Source organism: Scyliorhinus torazame, chromosome 14 (assembly GCF_047496885.1).
Source record: "Scyliorhinus torazame isolate Kashiwa2021f chromosome 14, sScyTor2.1, whole genome shotgun sequence".
Classification (NCBI taxonomy): domain Eukaryota; kingdom Metazoa; phylum Chordata; class Chondrichthyes; order Carcharhiniformes; family Scyliorhinidae; genus Scyliorhinus; species Scyliorhinus torazame.
The window spans coordinates 186852742-186873724 of NC_092720.1; the positions used below are offsets into that span (position 1 = coordinate 186852742).

Genomic DNA, 20983 nt, shown 5'->3' on the forward strand with positions numbered 1-20983 from the left:
GTGAACTTCGTCCCAATCCCAAATCTTTCTAACACCGCCATCAAATAATCCAACTTTACCCGATCAAATGCCTTCTTTGCATCCAGTGCCACCACCACCTCCGTCTCCTTTCCCTCCCAATTTACCTCCTGTATTCCTCGATCACCTTACGACCCCACATTCTCCATCCCAGCCTCTGGGGAACCCCATTCTCCAGAACCACATCCAAACCCCAGTCCCAACTCTCATTTTAACCCATCCTTCCTTCACGAACACCTCCACTACCTCCACCATCCCAAAGTAGAAGTCCCTCGAGTTATAGGTCGCCCTCAGCTTCACCTGGTAGACAGGCCGAACCTCACACCATAACTGTAGAGTGCCACTTTCACCCGACCAAAGGCTGCCCGCCTTCCCGTCAGCTCCACAGTTGAGTCCTGGTACATACGGAAACTCAGCTCGCTCGCAGAGCATGGCTGTTTAAAGGCGGGAGACCGCGCTCCCGGCATCTACCTGAATCGCAACGCCTCACGAGATTCAGCGCGATCTTGCGAGACGTTGCGATGTGAATCCCGCCCACAATGGGATCACCTTTTAGAAAAACTGCATGTTCGGGCAAGGCAGTAAGTCTCACTCTAATGTGCAGATTTCTAAGGTACCTAAGGCTTTGGGATTCAACCCCTTGCCCTTAGAGACCTCGGGCGAGTGTCCTACAAATGGGACCAGGTGCAACTGCATTTGTGGGGGTCTCCCAGGGGATCAGAGGCCCCCAGTTACTTGCCATTTGGCAGGGTGGTGCCCTGACACTGCTGGTGCCTCCAGAGTACCCTGGCAATGCCAGGCTGGCTGGGTGCAAGCCTGTCACTGCCAAGATGCCCAGGTGGCACTGCCAGCTGGGAGGGGCACTGCTCAGGTGCCAGGTTGGCACTGCCAAAGTGCCATGCTGGCATTTTGTGTGCATGTGCAATTGGTCCAGGGTTGCTCGGCGTGGGTGTTGGGGGTGGGGGTGCCTCAGGTTGGACTCGAGCTGAACTCCCCACTATACAAAACGGAGCTGGGTGCGGCCTCGGCCACGCGCTCCCCGTTCAGGCCCCTTATTCGCTATGAGTCGTGTTGAATACCCATGTGCTTCTTGGCACTGCGAGTGCCAGGAAACACGCGGCTAAACGCGCTGCTCGGGGACTTTGTTCCCTGTTGGGGGCATCGCACCCGACGTCTTTTCAGGGTTTAATTTGCAAGATCAAAACTCGCGCATCATCAATGTTAATCTGCAACTTCACTTTACATTTTTCAGAATATTCAGCAATTAGCACATTGAGGTAGGAAAGAGGGTAAAGGTTTCGACCCCGCCAGCCGTGGGAATCGTCACAGTTGGGACAGAAAATTTGAATGGGCCAACTTTTGGGAATTTCGGGTCTCAGGTGGGAATGGCCAGAAAATTCCGAATATTAGGGTTGCCTGATATGATTTAACGGGAAATGGTGGCATAATAGTCATGTGGCAATGTAGCTGACGCTTAACTGCCCTCCCAAAATGAAATGGTTGAGCAAGTCAGTCAGTTCAAGGGCAATTGGGAATTGGCAACAAACACTGGCTTTGCCAGCGACACCTATAATCCCATGGAAGAATTAAAAAAAGATACTTAACACAGGTTAAAAATCTGCATAGAAGAAGAACCATAGATTTCCTACAGTACAGAAGGAGGCCATTTGGCCCATCATGTCTGCACTAGCCCTCTGAAAGAGCACCTCGAACCTGGGCCTCCCTTGCACTCTCCCCGTAACCCCATAACCCCTCATCTTTGGGCACTGAGGTGCAATATAGGATGGCCAATCCACCCAAACTGCACATCTTTGGGCACTAAGGTGCAATTTAGCATGGCCAATCCACCCAAACTGCACATCTTTGGGCTGGTTCCTGTACAATCGAAAAAAACGATTTTGCCGCCGCTGCTGGAAATGCGAGTCACTCTACCTGTTGGTATTTCATGATTAATGCCTCGCTGAAAGACTGGATGCTGTCCTCACTCAAGGGTTCTTTGGCCGCTTTGAAGAAATCATTAAAGATGCCATATATCTTGTCTCGATTTTCCATGATTTTCCTGTGACCCGGAATCAGGAATCCCAGAAATGGGTAAGCATTGTACAGCTGCATTGGAGGAAAGAAAGACAGCAAGTTCAAGTCTTCAGTTAATTAGTGGGTTCTGCTCATGTTCAATGCACGGAGCAGGTGACTTTCAGTGAGGTTAGTTGGGAGCTAGCGGATCGGCCGGCCGTCAGGCCCCTCACAACCAAATTTCCTTTCCATCGAAGGCATTTGTAACCTTTGGCAAAATGTAGAACGACTGGCCTAACTGATAGCACCTGTTTTACACTGACACCAGCAATGAAATGAATGAAATGAAAATCACTTATTGTCACAAGTAGGCTTCAAATGAAGTTGCTGTGAAAAGCCCCTAGTCACCATATTCCGGTGCCTGTTCGGGGAGGCTGGTACGGGAATCGAACCATGCTGCTGGCCTGCCTTGGTCTGCTTTAAAAGCCAGCGATTTAGCCCAGAGTGCTAAACCAGCCCCTGCAACAATCTGACAGGAGGTAAAATGGGACCCACCACATTTCGATAGAAAAAGCAAAATACTGCAGAAATCGGAAATAAAAACAAAAGATGCTGGAAAAACTCAGCAGGCCTGGCAGCATCTGTGGTGAGAGAGGGAGTTATTGTTTCGAGTCCGTATGACGCCTTTAGAGCTACAGAGAGGGAGAAACCAGATGGATTTTATACTGTACAAGAGGAGGTAGAGTGGGTGGAGCAGATTAGAAGGTCAGTGATAGGTGGTCGCTCAGGAGAAATTGCAACAAACATGTGCCGGGCACAGGTCAGAGGAAGTGTTAATGGCAGTGTGAAGGACTAGAGGAGGTACTGACAGTGGCATAAAAGGTTAGATAGCAAACTGTGTTAATGGGAGGTGAAAGGTCAGTGCTCAACAGAAGCAAATCTTAAAACCAGTGACAGATGTTCCAGTGGGGTAGTGGGGGTGTGAGGGAAGGTTGTGTGAGGACAACATTTTCTTTTGGATCGACAAAAGGGATCAAAATGGAATTGATACCAGGCAGGGTGTGTTAAAATCGAGCAAAATTATTGAAAGGAGAATGGGGCATGTTTCAGAATCCTAGTACGTTCCACCCATGAACTTAGTCAAGAAGAGCAACAGCATCTGAATTGAATTTCTTTTTGAATTTTTCCACGAGGGAGGAATCACAGCTACAAACTTTTATTATGTAGCAAATCACTGGTATTCTTTCTCTCCCTGGCTTAGACTGAAACCCAGGGGACAAATATCAGAGTGAAGTCTGGTGAAAGTGACCTTGGTCTCAGAGACATACAGCAATTTTTTGATGTTGAGATTCACTTTTCCCGCTGGCAGCTCACCTTTGCCCGTGGGTTTCCCGGCGGTGGGAGGGGAGATGGGTTTCATTGGGAAATCCCATTGACAAACGACAGGAAGAGAGAATCCCGTCACCTGCGAATGGGGCGCCGCCGAGAAACATGCGGCTGGGGGAATCGGAGAATCCTGCCCACAGTGTTTATACTCAGATTTAATCCACACAAGTGTCCATCAGTTTTTAACATTTGGACCGGGATTCTCCGACATCACTGGCAGCCGGGATTCTCTGGTCCCGCTGAGAGTCACATTTGTGGCGGGGCGGCAACGGACAGGATCGGAGAATCCTGGCCGCACACCAACATTTTCTGTCCCTTACCGGCGACGGGATCTTCCAATTCTGCCGATGGCGACCACAGTCCCCCATTCCGGGGACACGTTCCCTACCAGAGAATCGGTGCGGGACATGCAAAATCTTGCAGACATCGGCAGGGCAGGAAGATCCCGCCACTGGCCAATGGTGGACCACCTCTGCTGTCGGAATGTAGGCCACGGGGCTGGGAGCTAGAAAATCCTTCCCTCGGCCTATTACAGTCAGGTGAGGAAATTGTCATCCACACAAACATGCAACCTTATCAGAGTAACATACAAAGATAATTACATGTATTGGAGCCGTTCCACCTAGTCTGGTAATCTCATCCATCATGGTTGTTAAACTGATGAATAACTCATCCTCATAATCAAAGCGCTGTCCAAATATGATGGAACAGATGATATTGCTGACTGCAGAACTCACAATCTGTGCTGTTTCAAATGGTTGACCTGTAATAAATTCAATATAAAATTAAGGCTCACAAGAGCAACAATGCTTCAAGCATGTTTAACTTTAAAAAAATCACAAGACATAAGAACATAAGAACTAGGAGCAGGAGTCGGCCTTCTGGCCCTTCCAGCCTGCTCCACCATTCAATAAGATCATGGCTGATCTTTTTGTGGACTCAGCTCCACCTCCCCCGCCCACCCTCCGTAACCTTTTATTCCTTTACTGTTCAGAAATCTATCTACCTTTGCCTTAAAAACATTTAACGAGGTAGCCTCAACTGCTTCACTGGGCAGGAAATTCCAGATTCACAACCCTTTGGATGGAGAAGTTCCTCCTCAACTCAGAACTAAATCTGCTCCCCCTTATTTTGAGGCACTGCCCACTCATTCTAGTTTCACCCACCATTGGAAACAACCTCCCCGTTTCTATCCTATCTATTCCCTTCATAATTTTATATGTTTCTATAAGACCCCCCCCTCATTCTTCCAAATTCCAAGACAGGCAAATAGGAAGGTTACTAATACAGGCTTGAACCAAACGTGAGAACAAAATAATTCAGAGAGCAGTGATTTGCTGATATTATCTTTCGGGTTTAAAAGCCTGAATATGGAACTTGAAAACACAGGTGGATAAGGGACAGAGCAGTAATGGTAGCCAAAGTAGTCCATTTGCCCTCTCCCCCACCAAACATCACCCCCTGCCTTCCACCGCAAGCCCCAAAAGCTTGTGTCGTGCCCTTTGATGTGGCACCTTACCAAATGGTTTATGTAAATCTTATTTTAAAATTTATTTTTTATGTACTTAGAGTACCCAATTCTTTTTTTTCCCAATTTAGCGTGGCCAATCGACCGACCTGCACATCTTTAGGTTGTGGGGGTGAGACCCTCGCAGACACTGGGTGAATACGCAAACTCCACACGGGCAGTGCCCTGGGACTGGGATCGAAACTGGGTCCTTGGTGCTGTGAGGTAGTCGAGCTAACCACTGTGCCACTGCGCCGACCCGCTTTTGTAAATCTAAATACATTACATCTACATGCTTGACTTTATCCACACTGCTTGTTACATTCTAAAAGAGCTCGGGTGTGTCGTGTTGGGTGTTCCGATGCACAAATGACCCAACGTGGCTGTAGATGGTACAACTCTGTTTTATTGTCTTAAACAATAACAACTACTAACTTCTGGCTGAGGTTCGTGCTTCACCAGCTAACCTGTGGACCCAGCCCTTTTACTATCTTGGTGAGGCACTCAGCACATGGTCTGTGTCTGAGTGGCGCGCTGTGAGCTCTGTGCTCTGAGCTACCTTCTGGTAGAATGAGCGGGAACTGTGGTGTTCCCTGTTTTATAGTGCGTGTGCTCTCACTGGTGACTGGCTGCGTTGTTGTGTGTGTGTGTTGGTTGGTCCAACTACCTGTCCATCAGTGTGTGTGTGTGATTGCACCATGATATGCTGATGTGGATATCATGACATCCCCCCTTTTCACAAGGATATGTGCCTACATGCTAATAAATAGAAGCGTGTACTGAGTGCATCTGAGTATGTGTGTGCAATATTTACAACATGTACATGAGGCTGAACTATATACAGAGAAAGGTGTCAGGTGCAACAGAACAACGAGGTTGTACCACTAACAAAACAAATGCAATCAGCAAACGACGAGAGAGAACTTCCGGAACGACAAGAAAGAAACACGTTAACAGTATTGCAAAACAATTCAGTGAGTCCAATGTGCAAACAGGCTTATAAGTCCAGTCTATTAGGTGGGCGACGAATTTGGGTTGAACGCCTCAAGGGTGGTTCAGGATCCACCGGCTGAGGAATGGGCCTGGCCACGGGCGAGAGAGGAATAGGCAGAGTGGCAGGAAGCTCCACAAAGTCGACATCAGGGACAACAGGAGGGCGTGGCACCGGTGCATGATCACGTAGCGAGCGCGGAACCAGCCGAAGGGCCCGCCGATTACGGCGGCGAATGGAGTCATCAGGCATGCGAACCAGGAACGAGCGGGGAGCAACGTGACGGAGAACCTCGGCGGTTGCCTACCAGCCACCCTCCGGTAGGTGTATGCGGACGTTGTCTCCAGGTGCCAGGGCAGGAAGATCAGTTGCCCGAGCGTCATGTGTCACTTTCTGCTGAGCACGCTGCTGTCGCATCCTTTGTAGTACTGGAGCATGGCCGGGTTCAGGAACATGAATGGACGGCACAGTGGTCCTGAGGGTGCGACCCATCAACAGCTGGGCTCGTGAGAGGCCCGTGGACAGTGGGGCCGAGCGATAGGCCAGCAGGGCTAGACAGACGTCAGATCCGGCATCAGCAGCCTTGCAGAGGAGCCGCTTCACAATATGGACGCCCTTTTCCGCCTTGCCATTCGACTGGGGATGCAAAGGGCTGGACGTCACGTACGTGAAGTTATATGAAGTGGCAAAGGAAGACCATTCTTAGCTGGCAAAGCAAGGCCCGTTGTCAGACATGACGGTGAGCGGAATTCCATGGCGAGCAAAGGTTTCTTTGCATGCCCGGATGACAGCTGATGATGTCATGTCGTGCGGGCGTATGACCTCCGGATAATTTGAGAAGTAGTCAATCAGAATGATGTAGTCACTGCCGTGAGCATGAAAGAGGTCCCCTCCCACCTTCGCCCAGGGGGACGTGACCAACTCATGGGGCTGAAGTGTCTCAGGAGGTTGCGCCAGCTGAAATCTTTGGCAGGTGGGGCAATTGAGCACCATGTTGGCGATGTCGTCGCTGATGCCCGGCCAGTACACAGCCTCTCGGGCCCTCCGCCTGCACTTTTCAACTCCGAGATGGCCTTCGTGCAGTTGTTCGAGGACAAGCCATTGCATGCTGTGTGGGATCACAATCCGGCCCAACTTCAAGAGGACACCATCAACGACGGCCAAGTCGTCCCGGACATTGTAAAATTGTGGGCACTGCCCCTTGAGCCACCCTTCCGTCATGTGGCGCATTACACACTGTAGAAGGGGGTCAGCCGCAGTCTCACGGCGAATGTGGGCCAGACGTGCGTCAGTGGCCGGCAGATTGGCCGATGTGAAGGCTACTTGTGCGTCGACCTGACAAACGAACGCCTCCGATTCAGGCGGTGTGTTAACCGCCCTGGACAGAGCATCTGCAATGATGAGGTCCTTCCCCGGCATGTAGACAAGTTGGAAGTCGTACCTCCGGAGCTTGAGCAGAATGCGCTGGAGGCGAGGGGTCATATCGTTGCGGTCCTTCTGAATGATGCCGACCAGGGGCGATGGCCGGTCTCCACAGTGAACTGCGGAAGACCATATACATAGTCGTGGAACTTGTCGATGCCGGTCAACAAGCCTGGGAACTCCTTTTCAATCTGCGCATAGCGCTGTCCTGTGGGGGTCATGGCCCGCGAGGCATAGGCGACCGGGGCCCATGCTGCAGCGTTGTCCCGTTGCAGGAGTACCGCCCCAATGCCGGACTGGCTGGCGTCAGTTGAGATCTTTGTGTCCCGAGTGGTATCGAAAACCGCCAGTACCGGGGCGGTGGTGAGTTTGACCTTGAGCTCCTCCCATTCACTCTGGTGTGCGGGCAGCCACTGGAATTCCGTTGTCTTCTTGACCAGGTGGCGAAGAGCCGTCATGTGCGAGGCAAGGTTAGGAATAAACTTCCCCAGGAAGTTGACCATCCGAAGAAAGCGTAACACTGCCTTCTTGTCTGACGGCTGCTGCATGGCTGCGATGGCTGCCACTTTGTCGGCATCCGGCCACACCCCTGACAGGGAGATGTGGTCCCCCAAAAGCTTTAGCTCAGTCTGGCCAAAAGAGCACTTGGCTCGGTTGAGGCGCAGGCCCTGATCTCGGGTCCGTGCAAAGACACGCTGGCGACGACTGATGTGCTCCTGTGGTGTGGTGGACCAGATGATAACGTCATCTACAAAGACGCGTACCCCTTCGATGCCCCTCCATCATCTGTTCCATGATGCGATGGAACACCTCGGAGGCTGAGGTGATGCCGAACGGCATCCTATTGTAGCAGTATCTGCCAAATGGAGTGTTGAAAGTGCACAGCTTCCTGCTAGACTGATCCAGTTGAATCTGCCAAAAACCCTTTGAGGCATCAAGCTTGGTGAATATTTTTGCCGGAGCCATTTTGCTCGTGATTTCTTCTTGTTTGGGTATGGGGTAGTGTTCCCTCATAATGTTATTATTCAAATCTTTTGGGTCGATACAGATCCGGAGCTCGCCGGAGGGCTTCTTTACGCACACCATGGAGCTGACTCATAGCGTAGGCTCCGTGACCCGGGAAAGCACTCCTTGGTCCTGCAGGTCCTGCAGCTGCTGCTTGAGGCGGTCATTGAGTGGTGCTGGGGCTCTACGAGGTGCGTGAATGACCGGGGTGGCGTCCGGTTTGAGCCGTATTCTGTACGTGTAGGACAGAGTGCCCATGCCCTGGAAAACCTCCTGGTTGTGCACGAGGAGTGAGTGGAGCTGCGCCCTAAAGTCTGCATGCAGGAAATCGGATGTGCCTTCTGGAGACAGAGTGTGCACCCGCTGAACGAGGTGGGGGATCTTGCACGCCTGTGCGCCTAACAGAGAGTCCTTCGAGGATCCAACTATTTCAAAAGACAGTGTGGCTGTTTGTGAGTTGTGTGTAACCTCGAGCTGGCAGGACCCCGTGGCCGGGATGACGTTTCCATTATAGTCAACCAGCTGACAGTGGGATGGCAGAATCGGTGGTTTAATCTTCAAGGTCTGGAAGGCTGGCCATGCGAGGAGATTGGCGGAGGCACCAGTGTCCAAGCAAAATGTGATCTGTGATCGGTTGACCGTTAGGGTGGCACACCACTCATCGCCCGGATCAATGCTGTGCACTGGCAGCGGCTGGTGGTTCGGACTTGGGGACATCCGGTTCTTGTGGATTACCGCAACGCGGAAGGGTTCCCTATCTTCTGTATCACTGATCTGCATGTTGTCAGGATATGACTCAGTGTATGGGGGCTGAATAGCCCGCACGTCCCTGCGAGGCTGGCAGAATTGTTGAGAGTTGGCAGGTTGAGCTGCTTGACAGCAGGCAGCGTAGTGGCCCTGTAGCCACGTAAAATGGCTGCGTCCCGATTAATCTGGCCAAAACCCAGTTTGAAATGGCTAACCCGAAAGGCTGCTGGGAAAAGCAGCTAACAAGACACAAGCAGGCAGCTGCAGACAGTATTGCATATTCGGCTCTGGGGGAGTAAGCCCAGATCGATACTCAGGGCTATCAACAGCCCATCAACCCAGGTATTTGCAGTTACATTCAGGACTGTTAGCAGCCCATCTATCCAGACAGCTGCAGTTTAATCGGCTATCCCCGGGAACAATTGCAACATATTAGCAATTGAATACCGGGCCAGACCTGTCGGCGCCTGCAGTGGCCGAAACAAAGACAGGTGAACGACCACCCCCCGATCGAGGAATCGCCTCACCATTGGACACATCGACCCCAGGGATTGGGGACAAATCCAATCACTTGGGACTCAGGGTCAAGGGCCGCCCCGGGAGGCGGGAAGCCCCTGGGCCCTATAAAAGTGAGGGGCCAAGTTCAGATCTCTCTCTCTCTCCTCTTCGCCTGCTCGAGACCTTCGCAAGAACAGCAACCGGCAACAGTAAGTTTGAATCCAGCGATCGCTATCCGGTAGAGACACCTAGCCACTGACCTGTAGCAGCCTTTTGAATCCCGCGGGCCAGATCTGATTGGACAAGCCATTCATTTCCCTGACCTGGTGGGCTCTTCCTAAGTTAAGTATTGGCCAGTAGTGATAGGTTTATTATATAGATAGTAGTATTAGTGTATTAATATTGCTTGTTGTATATAATAAATGACCGTTGTCTTAATCCTTACTAAGCGGTGTGCTGTATTATTAATCATAACCTGAACTTGAACCACGTGGCGGTATCAGAAAGATACCTGGCAACTCGTGAGCAAAGGTGACGTAATCAGAGCAAATAGACTAAGGCTAAAAAGAGCAACAGCCCATCCTGCCACAGTCATTGTCGCGCTTTGGCCGGACATTGCCGCTTTATGTGGGTGGAGCCACAGTTGCCGCACATCGTGATGTCATGGCGTTTGTTGCGCCACCGCACATGCGCGGTGCGGTCCTGCGTAGGGCGCGCCTGCACATCACGTCCGTCTGCATCAACGTCCCCTCTTTTGGCGCATACAAGCGCAGGAGGCCTCGGAAATCGCGCGAAATGGCCGCCCTCGTCCGGGCTGCGGGCCGGGAGGAACTCAATCGACTGGACCCGCTCCGCCTCGTAGGACCCTTGCCGTGCCATTTCGGCTGCCTGGATTTGGGAGTACCGGCTGGTCGCGTTCTCATGGAGGACGCAGGTCTCGATGGCAGTCGCTAGGGTGAGGCTCTTAATTTTGAGGAGCGCTGGCGCAGGGTGTCCGAGATAACCCCAAAAACTATCTGATCCCGTATCATGGAGTCGGAGGTGGCCTCATAGCCGCAGGATTGCACAAGGATACGGAGGTGTGTCAAGTAAGATTGAAAAGGCTCATCCTTACCTTGCAGGCGCTGCTGGAAGAGGTACCTCTCGAAGCTCTCATTGACTTCCACGCTGAAGTGTTCCTCGAATTTTAGAAGCACCGTCTTGTATTTTGTCTTGGGCTTGCCTTCCGCGAACGCCAGGGAGTTGTAGGCGTGGATGGCGTGTTGCCCCGCCGTGGAGAGGAGGAGGGCGATCTTCCTGGTGTCCAATGCATTCTCCCTGTCTGTGGCTTCTAGGAAGAGCTGGAAGCGCTGTTTAAACAGCTTCCAGTTGATGCCAAGATTTCCAGCGATTCGGAGCGGCTGCGGCGGGCTGATGTTTTCCCTGAAGCAGATTTCTGAAAGGGTGCAGGTAGGTCTCACAGTCGCTGGTTAGCTTCCACTACTGGTATCATGGCGTGTTGGGTGTTCCGATGCACAAATGATCCAACACGGCTGTAGATGGTACAACTCTGTTTTATTGTCTTAAACAATAACAACTACTCTGTGAAAGTGTACAAACTCAGCAATAGCATGATGGGAAAAATAGCCAACTTATGTAACCAAGTGTGAGAAAGCTATGTCAGCTAAGTGCCAAGATCAGACCCTGACAAACTAGACAAAGCTAAGAATCCACATAATTGTATCATACAAGGCCAGAAGAGGGAAGATAGTGCCTGACCTTATTAAAACCTGATAACAAAGCCACGATCTAGGAATGTCCTAATAACACAACTTCCTCATGACCTAGGTCCATCTGCGTCAAGGCATCATGAGGGCAGAGGTGAAAAACAAAATAGGACCACGTCTTATTTCCTCTAAAAACAAACTACTGCAAATAAGCCGAGTCAGGGTCTTTTCCATGACAACATGTTTGATCAGAAGTTATGACTGTCTTGACATTTTTGAACAAGGTCTGTTTTTGTAAAATGATACAGCTTGTGTATAAATATTGAATGTTTTCTCCATGTCTTTGAGAGCTTGAGAAAGAATGAGCAGGTTTACCTTAACAGCTCTCTCTCTCTCTAACCTGTAGCCATCTGCATGCAGACTTTGGTCAATAAAGACAAAGTTATTTATTTTGAAACAGAGTTGTAAAGTTGTTTTCTTCACAGTCTTGAAGTAGGAAAGATTTTAAAAGACGACAGTGGCGCTGCGAGCCCTCACCAATACCCTGACTGGCTTCCGTGGGGGACCGAACAAGTGATCGAGCACGAACCCGGAGAGCGGAGACGGACGGCGCAACAAGGTAAGCTTTAACCTTGGTCTCTCTCTCTCTCTCGGATCGGTGCTGTGACCCCTCGTCCCTGACGGATAACGCTGACAGGTGACGGTGTTCGAATCTAAATTTGACTGTGAGTAATGTTCTTAGGGTCTGGGACCCGGTTGTCGTTCAAAGCCTAAGGTCAGGGACCACCTGCTCTTGTTTTTTTTTCAGGACAGGGATACACAGGCTTGGCTAGGTCAGGGACCAGATTTGGATTTTTGACTTTTAAATTTACAAGGCAGTTTTTCCCCATTTTTTTTTCTCTTCTCTCTCTTTTAATTTTTTTTCCACTCCTTAAAAGTCATGGGCCAGAGCCTGGACAAAACGGAGGACAATTCTCCCTTGCTTTTTACGTGCAAAGCGTTCCCTGATAAGGAACGCAATTTACGTCTCTTGTCTTCAGCTTTAAATAAGAAATTCGGATCTGAAATTTGGCCACTAGGTGGTACCTGGAATTTAGAAAACTGCACCGCGGCAGAGACAGCCATTTGGTCTCGGAATGCCGGAGCCAAATGGAAGAAATTAATTACCAAATGGCAAAAAGAATCAGGCAGACGACACAAACTGTCCTTGTTCATGAGTTGGAGGGACAATGCACGTAGGAGAGGGAGTGCTGATTATAAAGATGGAGAAACCAAAGACTGGGAAACGTTGAAATTCGAATGTGAACTATGGGACAGGAAAGATCCTAAGAATCAAGGGGGGATAATACTGCACCGGGTGTTAAGCAGGTCGGAATAGTCCATCAGATTAAAAATCAGGAGGATCCTCCCACTACCTCTGGCATGCCGTTGTTTCCCTATTTGATTGATACAGAGGAGGAGGAGGAATTAAATCCCACGATGCCCCATATCCGCCTCTTCCCAGCTCCACGGTGCGGCAGCCCCGTTCTCACCCTCCCCCTTGTAACAACCTTGCTGCCGATAATCTCCCTGCTCCTATTACTCCCATTGCAACACGCACTCGCTCAAAAGCACCAACCACCTTCCTCGATCAGCCCGTTACCTCTGTTAATCAGGCTTTCCAAGAATTAACTATCAGTACAGCACTGGTAGAGGAGCCTTTTCCACCACCGCCTCCCCCTGCAAATTTTCCAATCCGACGTCTTGTTAACCCTCGAGCGACTGATGACGACGACCAATTTATTGAGACATGGCAGGCTTTTAAACCTCAGGAGCTCTGTTTGATCATGGCTCACTATCCGTCACATAAAACGGACCCAGAGGGCTTTACTGAATATCTGAGGAGAACTGCGACTGTGTATGGTGCTACCCCTAGGGATCAGTATTCCCTTATTTTTTCATCCCTTCCCCCAGATTTAGGTGAGAAATGGAAACGAGAATTAGGGGATCATGGAACCACATGGGATGCATTTAAAAAACCAACAATCCATCAGATGAGGCTCAACTCGCTTTAATGTTCCCAGCACTTAAGCGTGCTCTCCGTAAACCTGTAGATATCTCCAAAATTCTTGATTGTACGCCAACTCCTAAGGAGGAGGGTCCTGAATTTTCTGACCGTTTTTGTGGAATTTACACTCTTTATTCCGGTGATGAGACTTTTAATGCGGGCTTGAAATCTCCCCAGTTCAATGCGCTGCTTATGCAGGTCGTGCCTGACCGCATAGCAACCAGTATTAAAACTAATAATATGGATTGGTCTGATAGCTCCAAATCCCACATGCGACGTGCTATCTCTTATTACTGGAGCAATGGCCGTGACAGAGAAGCTTTCGGAAGGGACCCTCCTATACCCAAAATAAAGTCAGAGTTTGTCCAGCGACCCCCTCGCAGGAACCCCCCACCTTATGAACGTCACCAAGGCCCTCCCCGGCCTTGTCCTCCAACCCGAGACAGTGTCACTTGCTTTAATTGCAGACGGACAGGTCACTACGCTAGGGATTGCCTTGCATCACGCAGAGACAGGGCACCCCCTCCACGGCGGTATGCTCCCTTCACTGACTCCCACCCCTATTGACTGGCCCGCTCCAATTTCCCGGTTCTTTCTGGCGACCACTCTGAGGAACCCACAGCTACAATTCACATTGAGGGTATTCCCGTCCCCTTCCTCATTGCTACAGGGGCAACTGCTTCTACGTTGAATTTGACGTTAGTTAAACAGTATTGTTTTCCTCTCTCAGACGAATATGTGGAACTTTCTGGTTTTATGGGTGAGAGGGCTACATACCAACTCACGAAACCCCTTCTGGTTCAATTTAATGACCGTCAATGTTGTATTCCCTTCACTGTCACGCGTATCCTCGGTGTTAATCTTGCTGGCCGTGATCTGTTATGTCCCTTACAAGTTGAGATTGTTTGCCTTGACGACGGCGTCACGATCTCCACGGCTCCACAAGTCCAGCCTCGAAATTTACCCCTTTTTTTCACTCCCCAATTGTGGTCCGTTGATTTTGATCCCTCCAATTTTTCGCCTCCCTTGCACGTTCCTCATCCACACGTGACCCTTTGCTATGACCACACGGGGTGCTCGCCCGATTTGGAGACCATCTACCAGGACTCCCTCGGGTCCACGGTGGCGGTTACTTTCATCGCTCATGCTGAGGGAAAAGAGGGCTCTGCATTTCTTGTTGAAGTGCCCCTCGTATTCTGGAAACAGTCTTTCTGGTTGCTACCCTCCAAGGAAAATGTGATGCTTTTTATACTGGACGACAGACCTTCCCTGAAGGCACGTTACAGTATTTTTCACAGCCCTTTTGTGTTGATGGTACATTGAACCATCATCGGACCAACCGTTCCCCATCCCCAGAGATTCCTGCAGACTTATGGGCTGCATCCAAACACAAAGTTGGTCTTACTAATGTGCCTCCAGTTCTCATTAAGGTTAAGTCCGGTGTGCCCCTGCCCTCCATTTCTCAGTACCCTATTCCCCCTGACGCTGAGGAAGGAATCTCCAGCATGATACAGTCCTTCCTTCAACAGGGAATTTTGGTTCCGTGCCAATCGCCCTGTAACACTCCTATTCTTCCAGTTCCTAAGGTTGGGCGGCCGTCTGAATGGCGTTTGGTCCAGGACCTCCGCCGTATCAATCAAATCGTTGAACCCTTGCATCCCCTGGTCCCTAACCCGGCTACAATCCTCAGTAATATCCCGCCTGAGGCAGCTGTCTTTACCCTTGTGGACTTACAACACGCCTTTTTTGCGATACCCCTTGCCGCTGAATCCCAGTATTTGTTTGCCTTCACATTCAAAGGGCACCAGTACACTTGGACGAGGCTACCGCAAGGTTTCATTCATTCACCGATACTCTTCTCACAGGCACTGCACTCCCAATTAGCTACTTTGACACCCCCGGGGGGATCTACTATTATACAGTATGTCGATGACTTACTCCTTGCTAGCCCTGACTTTGCTTCTAACGAACGCGACTCCATTTATCTGCTCACCCGTCTCCATTCCTGGGGATATGTAATACCACCTAACAAAGTACACAAAGGACAGAGGCAGGTTAAATTTCTGGGCGTTCTGATAAGCGCTACTGAACGTTCCCTTACGCAGGATCGTATTACTCCCATTTTGCAAACCGCACTTCCTACCTCGCCAAAGCAGATGAGAGCCTTTTTAGGTTTAGTGAACTTTTGCAGACAATGGATTCCGAATGTTACTGCTCATACCAAGGAGCTTACGCCTTATTCCTCCCAGAATTCACCCCTTAAGTTTGAACTACCCGATTTAGCACAGCAATCTTTTGTTACTCTCAAGAACGCGCTGGCTTCCGCCCCGGCTCTAGAACGACCTCTTTATGACAGGCCCTTCCAGTTGTATGTTAATGTCCTTGACCTATGTGCCACGGGTGTCTTGACACAGGAACATGGTGACCAACGCCGTCCGGTTGCCTATTATTCTACTAAATTGGATCCAGTAGCTTGTGGTTTGCCCCCCTGCACTCAAATTCTCACTGCTGTACATGTGTTAGCTCAGGCAGCCTCTAATCTAACCCTTCATCAGCCCGTGCATGTGTATACCTCACACTCTGTTGTGGCTCTCCTTACATCTCAGCAGACCCAGCATCTGACACAGGCCCGCTTGAGCCGATATGAGGTCTCACTATTATAGAACCCATATCTGTCTTTCCATTACTGTTCCACTTTAAATCCCGCAGCATTCCTCGAACATCCCCCTGATGTACTTGTTGATCCACCACATGATTGTTTGCTTAGGAATCACTTCCTTACCGCACCTCGTCCCGATTTAACTGACCACCCTCTTGATAATCCTGATCTCACTTTTTATGTTGATGGTAGTTCTTCTATTTCCCAAATGGGTGTCCCGCAATCGGGGTATGCCATTGTTACAGACACTGACATTCTGGAAGCAGCTGCTTTCCAGATTCCAGTCTCGGCGCAGAAAGCTGAGCTATTCGCCCTTACTAGAGCTTGTGTTCTGGCCAAAGACCAAAGTGCGAATGTGTACACAGACTCTAGGTACGCTTTTGGTGTCACCCACGATTTTGGCCGCCTCTGGCAGCAACGTGGATTCCTTACCTCTGCAGGCTCTCCCATTCTAAATGCTCTTTGGGTTAAAAATCTCCTCGTTGCTATTCAACTTCCTCGTCAATTGGCTATCATTAAATGTGCTGCGCACACTTCCGGGGACACTCCTGTGCAATTAGGAAACGCCCGTGCTGATTCAGCCGCTAAGGCAGCGTCTGCATCAGCCCCTATGATTGTTCCCGCAGGGGGTACATAGGCTTTAAATCAGCTACCTATTCTAGCAAAAAAGGGCATGCCAGAGTTAGCTGAAATTCAAAGGTTACAGAGGGACGCCTCTGATTCTGAGCGCACACTATGGAAGTCAATGGGGTGTTCGCACTCGTTGACACAAAACCTCTGGCTTACCCCAGTAGGTCAAGTTTGTGTTCCAGATTCGTTATTGCCGATACTTATTGATTATCTGCATTCTTGTACACATCTTGGCAAGGAGGGAATGGTACAGCTACTTTTGAAAACTTGGTGGCACCCAGATCTGAATACAGCAGCACAAATGCGGCTGGATCGATGTCTTATTTGCATGAAAAATAATAAGGGTAAAGACATTAAATGCCCTCCCGGAACAACCCCCTTGGCCAGATGGTCCTTTTGCCTGCATACAGCTTGATTTTATTGAATTACCTAAAGTACAATGCTATAAATATTGTTTAGTAATCATTGATGTATTTAGTAAATGGATTGAAGCCTTCCCCACCACCAACTGTACTGCACATACGGTGGTAAAATTACTATTGACAGAAATTATTCCCCGATTTGGGATTCCCAGAACGATGAGCTCAGACAATGGGACACATTTTGTGGCTCGAATCAATTCTGAATTATGCGAAGCACTCAAAATTAAACAACAACTGCACTGCGCGTATCATCCACAGGCAGCAGGAATTGTAGAGAGAGCAAATGGGACCTTAAAAGAAAAATTATCTAAATTGACCGAAGAAACTGGATTAAATTGGCTAAAGGTATTGCCTTTGGCACTGTTTCACATGAGGGTTACTCCACATTCGCGGTCCGGACTGTCAGCTGCAGAGATAGTCTACGGTCGGCCAATGAGGACTCCCTGGGATGCCCATGAAGAACCCCTAGAGGGAGTAGACCTCCACGTTATGGGAGATAAAATGCTGAGTTATTTGAAGCAATTAACATTTTCTTTAAAGTTTCTCCACTCGCAGGTAAAACAGGCCCATCTCCCAGCAGCAGCCGGAACAAAGATCCCTCGATATCCAGTAGTCAAACCAGGAGACTACGTGCTGATAAAGAATTGGGACAGAGAGAAGTTAGGGCAACGCTGGAGCGGCCCTTTTCAAGTATTGCTGACTACACCGACTGCCGTTAAACTCGAAGGACGTTCGAGTTGGGTACACCTATCGGATTGTAAGAAGATTGGTTTCAGCCCCAACGAGGACGCAGAATGAGGATCTTCATTATCACAGTTGGACTAATTGGTCTTAATGGCCATTCGACAGTAAGCGAACAAACTGACAAAGAGCTGCGTGCTAATAGCTTTCTATATATGTCATATATTTATGCTGACAGATTGAATGTAAGTAACTGTTGGGTTTGTACCCGTATCCCCATCCATTCCAAGGAGGGGCTACCTCTCCAATCACTCCCATTCCACTTAGCAGAAACAGTTGAGTGGATACTGCGTCAAAACCGAACACAGGGGTTCGGTGGAGATATGAAAATTTGGAGATCGGCTGGCTATGGGATGACTAGATTTTTAGCCTGGTATCAACCTGGATATCCCCATGTTTCAAATCCCCCTGCCCTTACCATCCCATCGAGCACTGCGCAAGGATCCCTATGTTTTAGTAAATCAGGAGAAGGACCATCAATGGGGCAGAGTAGGTGTAATCTTATAACTGAATGGCAGGGACCGATACCAAACATCTCCAACAAGGGTATGTTTGTTCTTGATTGGTCCAGGGTGTGGAATAAAACATCAAATAGCTCATGGACGCAAAATTCCCAGGTACCCTGGATGACAATGGCTGAGAATTTTATGGCCTATAACGGGACCTATTTCATATGTGGCACTAAAGCATACTCCTGGCTTCCCAGAAATTGGACAGGGTCCTGTTATCTAGGATATGTCGTACCCTGCATGCACCACCTACGCTCCCTTAAACAACACTCCTCACGAATCAGGAGGACCATTAGTAAAACCGAGGAGTTCTTTATGATCGCCTTTCCACAATACGGAACAGGCAAGGCAGCAAACGAACGGATCCTTATGGCCTCGGCATTGGAACAACTGTCGAACATAACAGCAGCAGAATCCAGGGCAACCGGACGGGCACTAGCCGAGGTCTCGGCTGAGCTGGTGGCTGTCCGGACTGTGGCATTACAAAATCGAATGGCTCTGGATTATCTGTTAGCCTCGCAGGGAGGAACGTGTGCCATTATAGGTCAGGAATGCTGTACTTATATCCCAGATGCCTCTGAAAATATTACCAACCTAGCTGACCATATAAGAAGACATGCGAATCAACTTCAAGAAATTGGCCAAGAATTTCACGATTATAACCCACCAGGTTGGTTAGGTTGGCTGGGACACGGATTGTTCGATTGGATCTTTAAGGCCTTCATATTATTACTATTAGCAATAGGATTGCTTGGATGCTTGTGTCAATGTATTTGCACCCGTCTCCTGAATATCCCTATTTCAACAAATTGAGTGGTTGTCCTGATGGGACAACAGGAGGGAATGTGAAAGTGTACAAACTCAGCAATAGCATGATGGGAAAAATAGCCAACTTATGTAACCAAGTGTGAGAAAGCTATGTCAGCTAAGTGCCAAGATCAGACCCTGACAAACTAGACAAAGCTAAGAATCCACATAATTGTATCATACAAGGCCAGAAGAGGGAAGATAGTGCCTGACCTTATTAAAACCTGATAACAAAGCCACAATCTAGGAATGTCCTAATAACACAACTTCCTCATGACCTAGGTCCATCTGCGTCAAGGCATCATGAGGGCAGAGGTGAAAAACAAAATAGGACCACGTCTTATTTCCTCTAAAAACAAACTACTGCAAATAAGCCGAGTCAGGGTCTTTTCCATGACAACATGTTTGATCAGAAGTTATGACTGTATTGACATTTTTGAACAAGGTCTGTTTTTGTAAAATGATACAGCTTGTGTATAGATATTGAACGTTTTCTCCATGTCTTTGCGAGCTTGAGAAAGAATGAGCAGGTTTACCTTAACAGCTCTCTCTCTCTAACCTGTAGCCATCTGCATGCAAACTTTGGTCAATAAAGACAAAGTTATTTATTTTGAAACAGAGTTGTAAAGTTGTTTTCTTCACAGTCTTGAAGTAGGAAAGATTTTAAAAGACGACACTGCTGGCTGAGGTTCGTGCTTCACCAGCTAACCTGTGGACCCAGCCCTATTACTATATTGGTGAGGCACTCAGCACATGGTGTATGTCTGAGTGGCACCCTGTGAGCTCTGAGCTATCTCCTGGTAGAATGAGCGGGAACTGTGGTGTTCCCTGTTTTATAGTGCGTGTGCTCTCACTGGTGATTGGCTGTGATGTGTGTGTGTTGGTTGGCCCAACTACCTGTCCATCAGTGTGTGTGTGATTGCACCATGATATGCTGATGTGGATATCATGACAGGGTGCACTATCAACAACTTTTGGAAACAATAATTAACATTTATAAAAGGATTGTTCTTCAACTCCACCGTGAAAAATGTCTATTTCGGCCACAATACCAGTAAAGAGCTCATAAGGAGTGAACTATCTATACTTACCTTTTGTCATTGGGTTGTAATTTGGCTGAAAGTAATCTCCCACTCTAAATTTGTAATTTTGCGTGCCCGTGTGTGTGTGTGTTGCAAAGGTCTATCAATATCTTCACATTTTTACCTGGGTGGCTTTTTGTAGCACAATAAAAAACTGACGCTTTTGTGTTTATGACTCAAGAACCCCTGCCAGGCTGGTTTCTTTGCAATCGGCATTTAAAGGGTTAAGAGCAGACATGGGGGATATTCCACCCTCTCCCCCCACCCCCTCTGCCACCATGCCGTGTTTTGTGGCGGGGGAGGTGGCCCGTCTTTGGCCAGCAGTGCTCGAGCCCACCACTGACTTCAGGAAGCAAAGTACTGGACACGCCCCTGTCTGCATCAACGGGGCCGAGGTGGAGATGGTTAGTAATTTCAAATTTCTAGGGGTACACGTCTCCAAAAATCTGTCCTGGTCCACCCACGTCGACGCTACCACCAAGAAAGCACAACAGCGCCTATACTTCCTCAGCAAACTAAGGAAATTCGGCATATCCACATGAACTCTTACCAACTTTTACAGATGCACCATAGAAAGCATCCTATCTGACTTCCGGAGGCGGCTATGAAGGAGTAAGTTGCACATTTGGTGGCTCCCGCTCGGGTCGGACTTTTGGACCTTTTCCCCCGATTTTCCCATGAAAAATTGATGACAGAGGCAATTGTGAACTGAATTCCCACATCAGTGCATGGAGAGGGGGACTAGGAGTGCTCGCAAAGGCAGAAACAGAAGGACAGAGGAGGCTTGGGCTGA

The 20983-nt window shown here is 49.0% G+C and overlaps 1 protein-coding gene and 1 long non-coding RNA gene across 2 annotated transcripts in view; one reads left to right on the plus strand and one right to left on the minus strand.

The window, feature by feature from the left end:
- The window catches only part of LOC140390276 (cytochrome P450 2K1-like), a 62147-nt gene that overhangs the window by 26084 nt on the left and 15080 nt on the right, over nucleotides 1-20983 (minus strand). Inside the window, exons 4-5 of the mRNA XM_072475300.1 lie at nucleotides 4020-4180; nucleotides 1951-2124 (exon numbers count right to left, since the gene is read on the minus strand). Coding sequence (XP_072331401.1) covers nucleotides 1951-2124; nucleotides 4020-4180 — 335 coding nt within the window. The remainder of the gene's footprint in view (nucleotides 1-1950; nucleotides 2125-4019; nucleotides 4181-20983) is intronic.
- On the plus strand, nucleotides 11859-18997 carry LOC140390279 (uncharacterized). The gene is made up of 2 exons (XR_011934603.1): nucleotides 11859-12018; nucleotides 17592-18997. It is a non-coding gene; the product is annotated as an uncharacterized lncRNA (long non-coding RNA).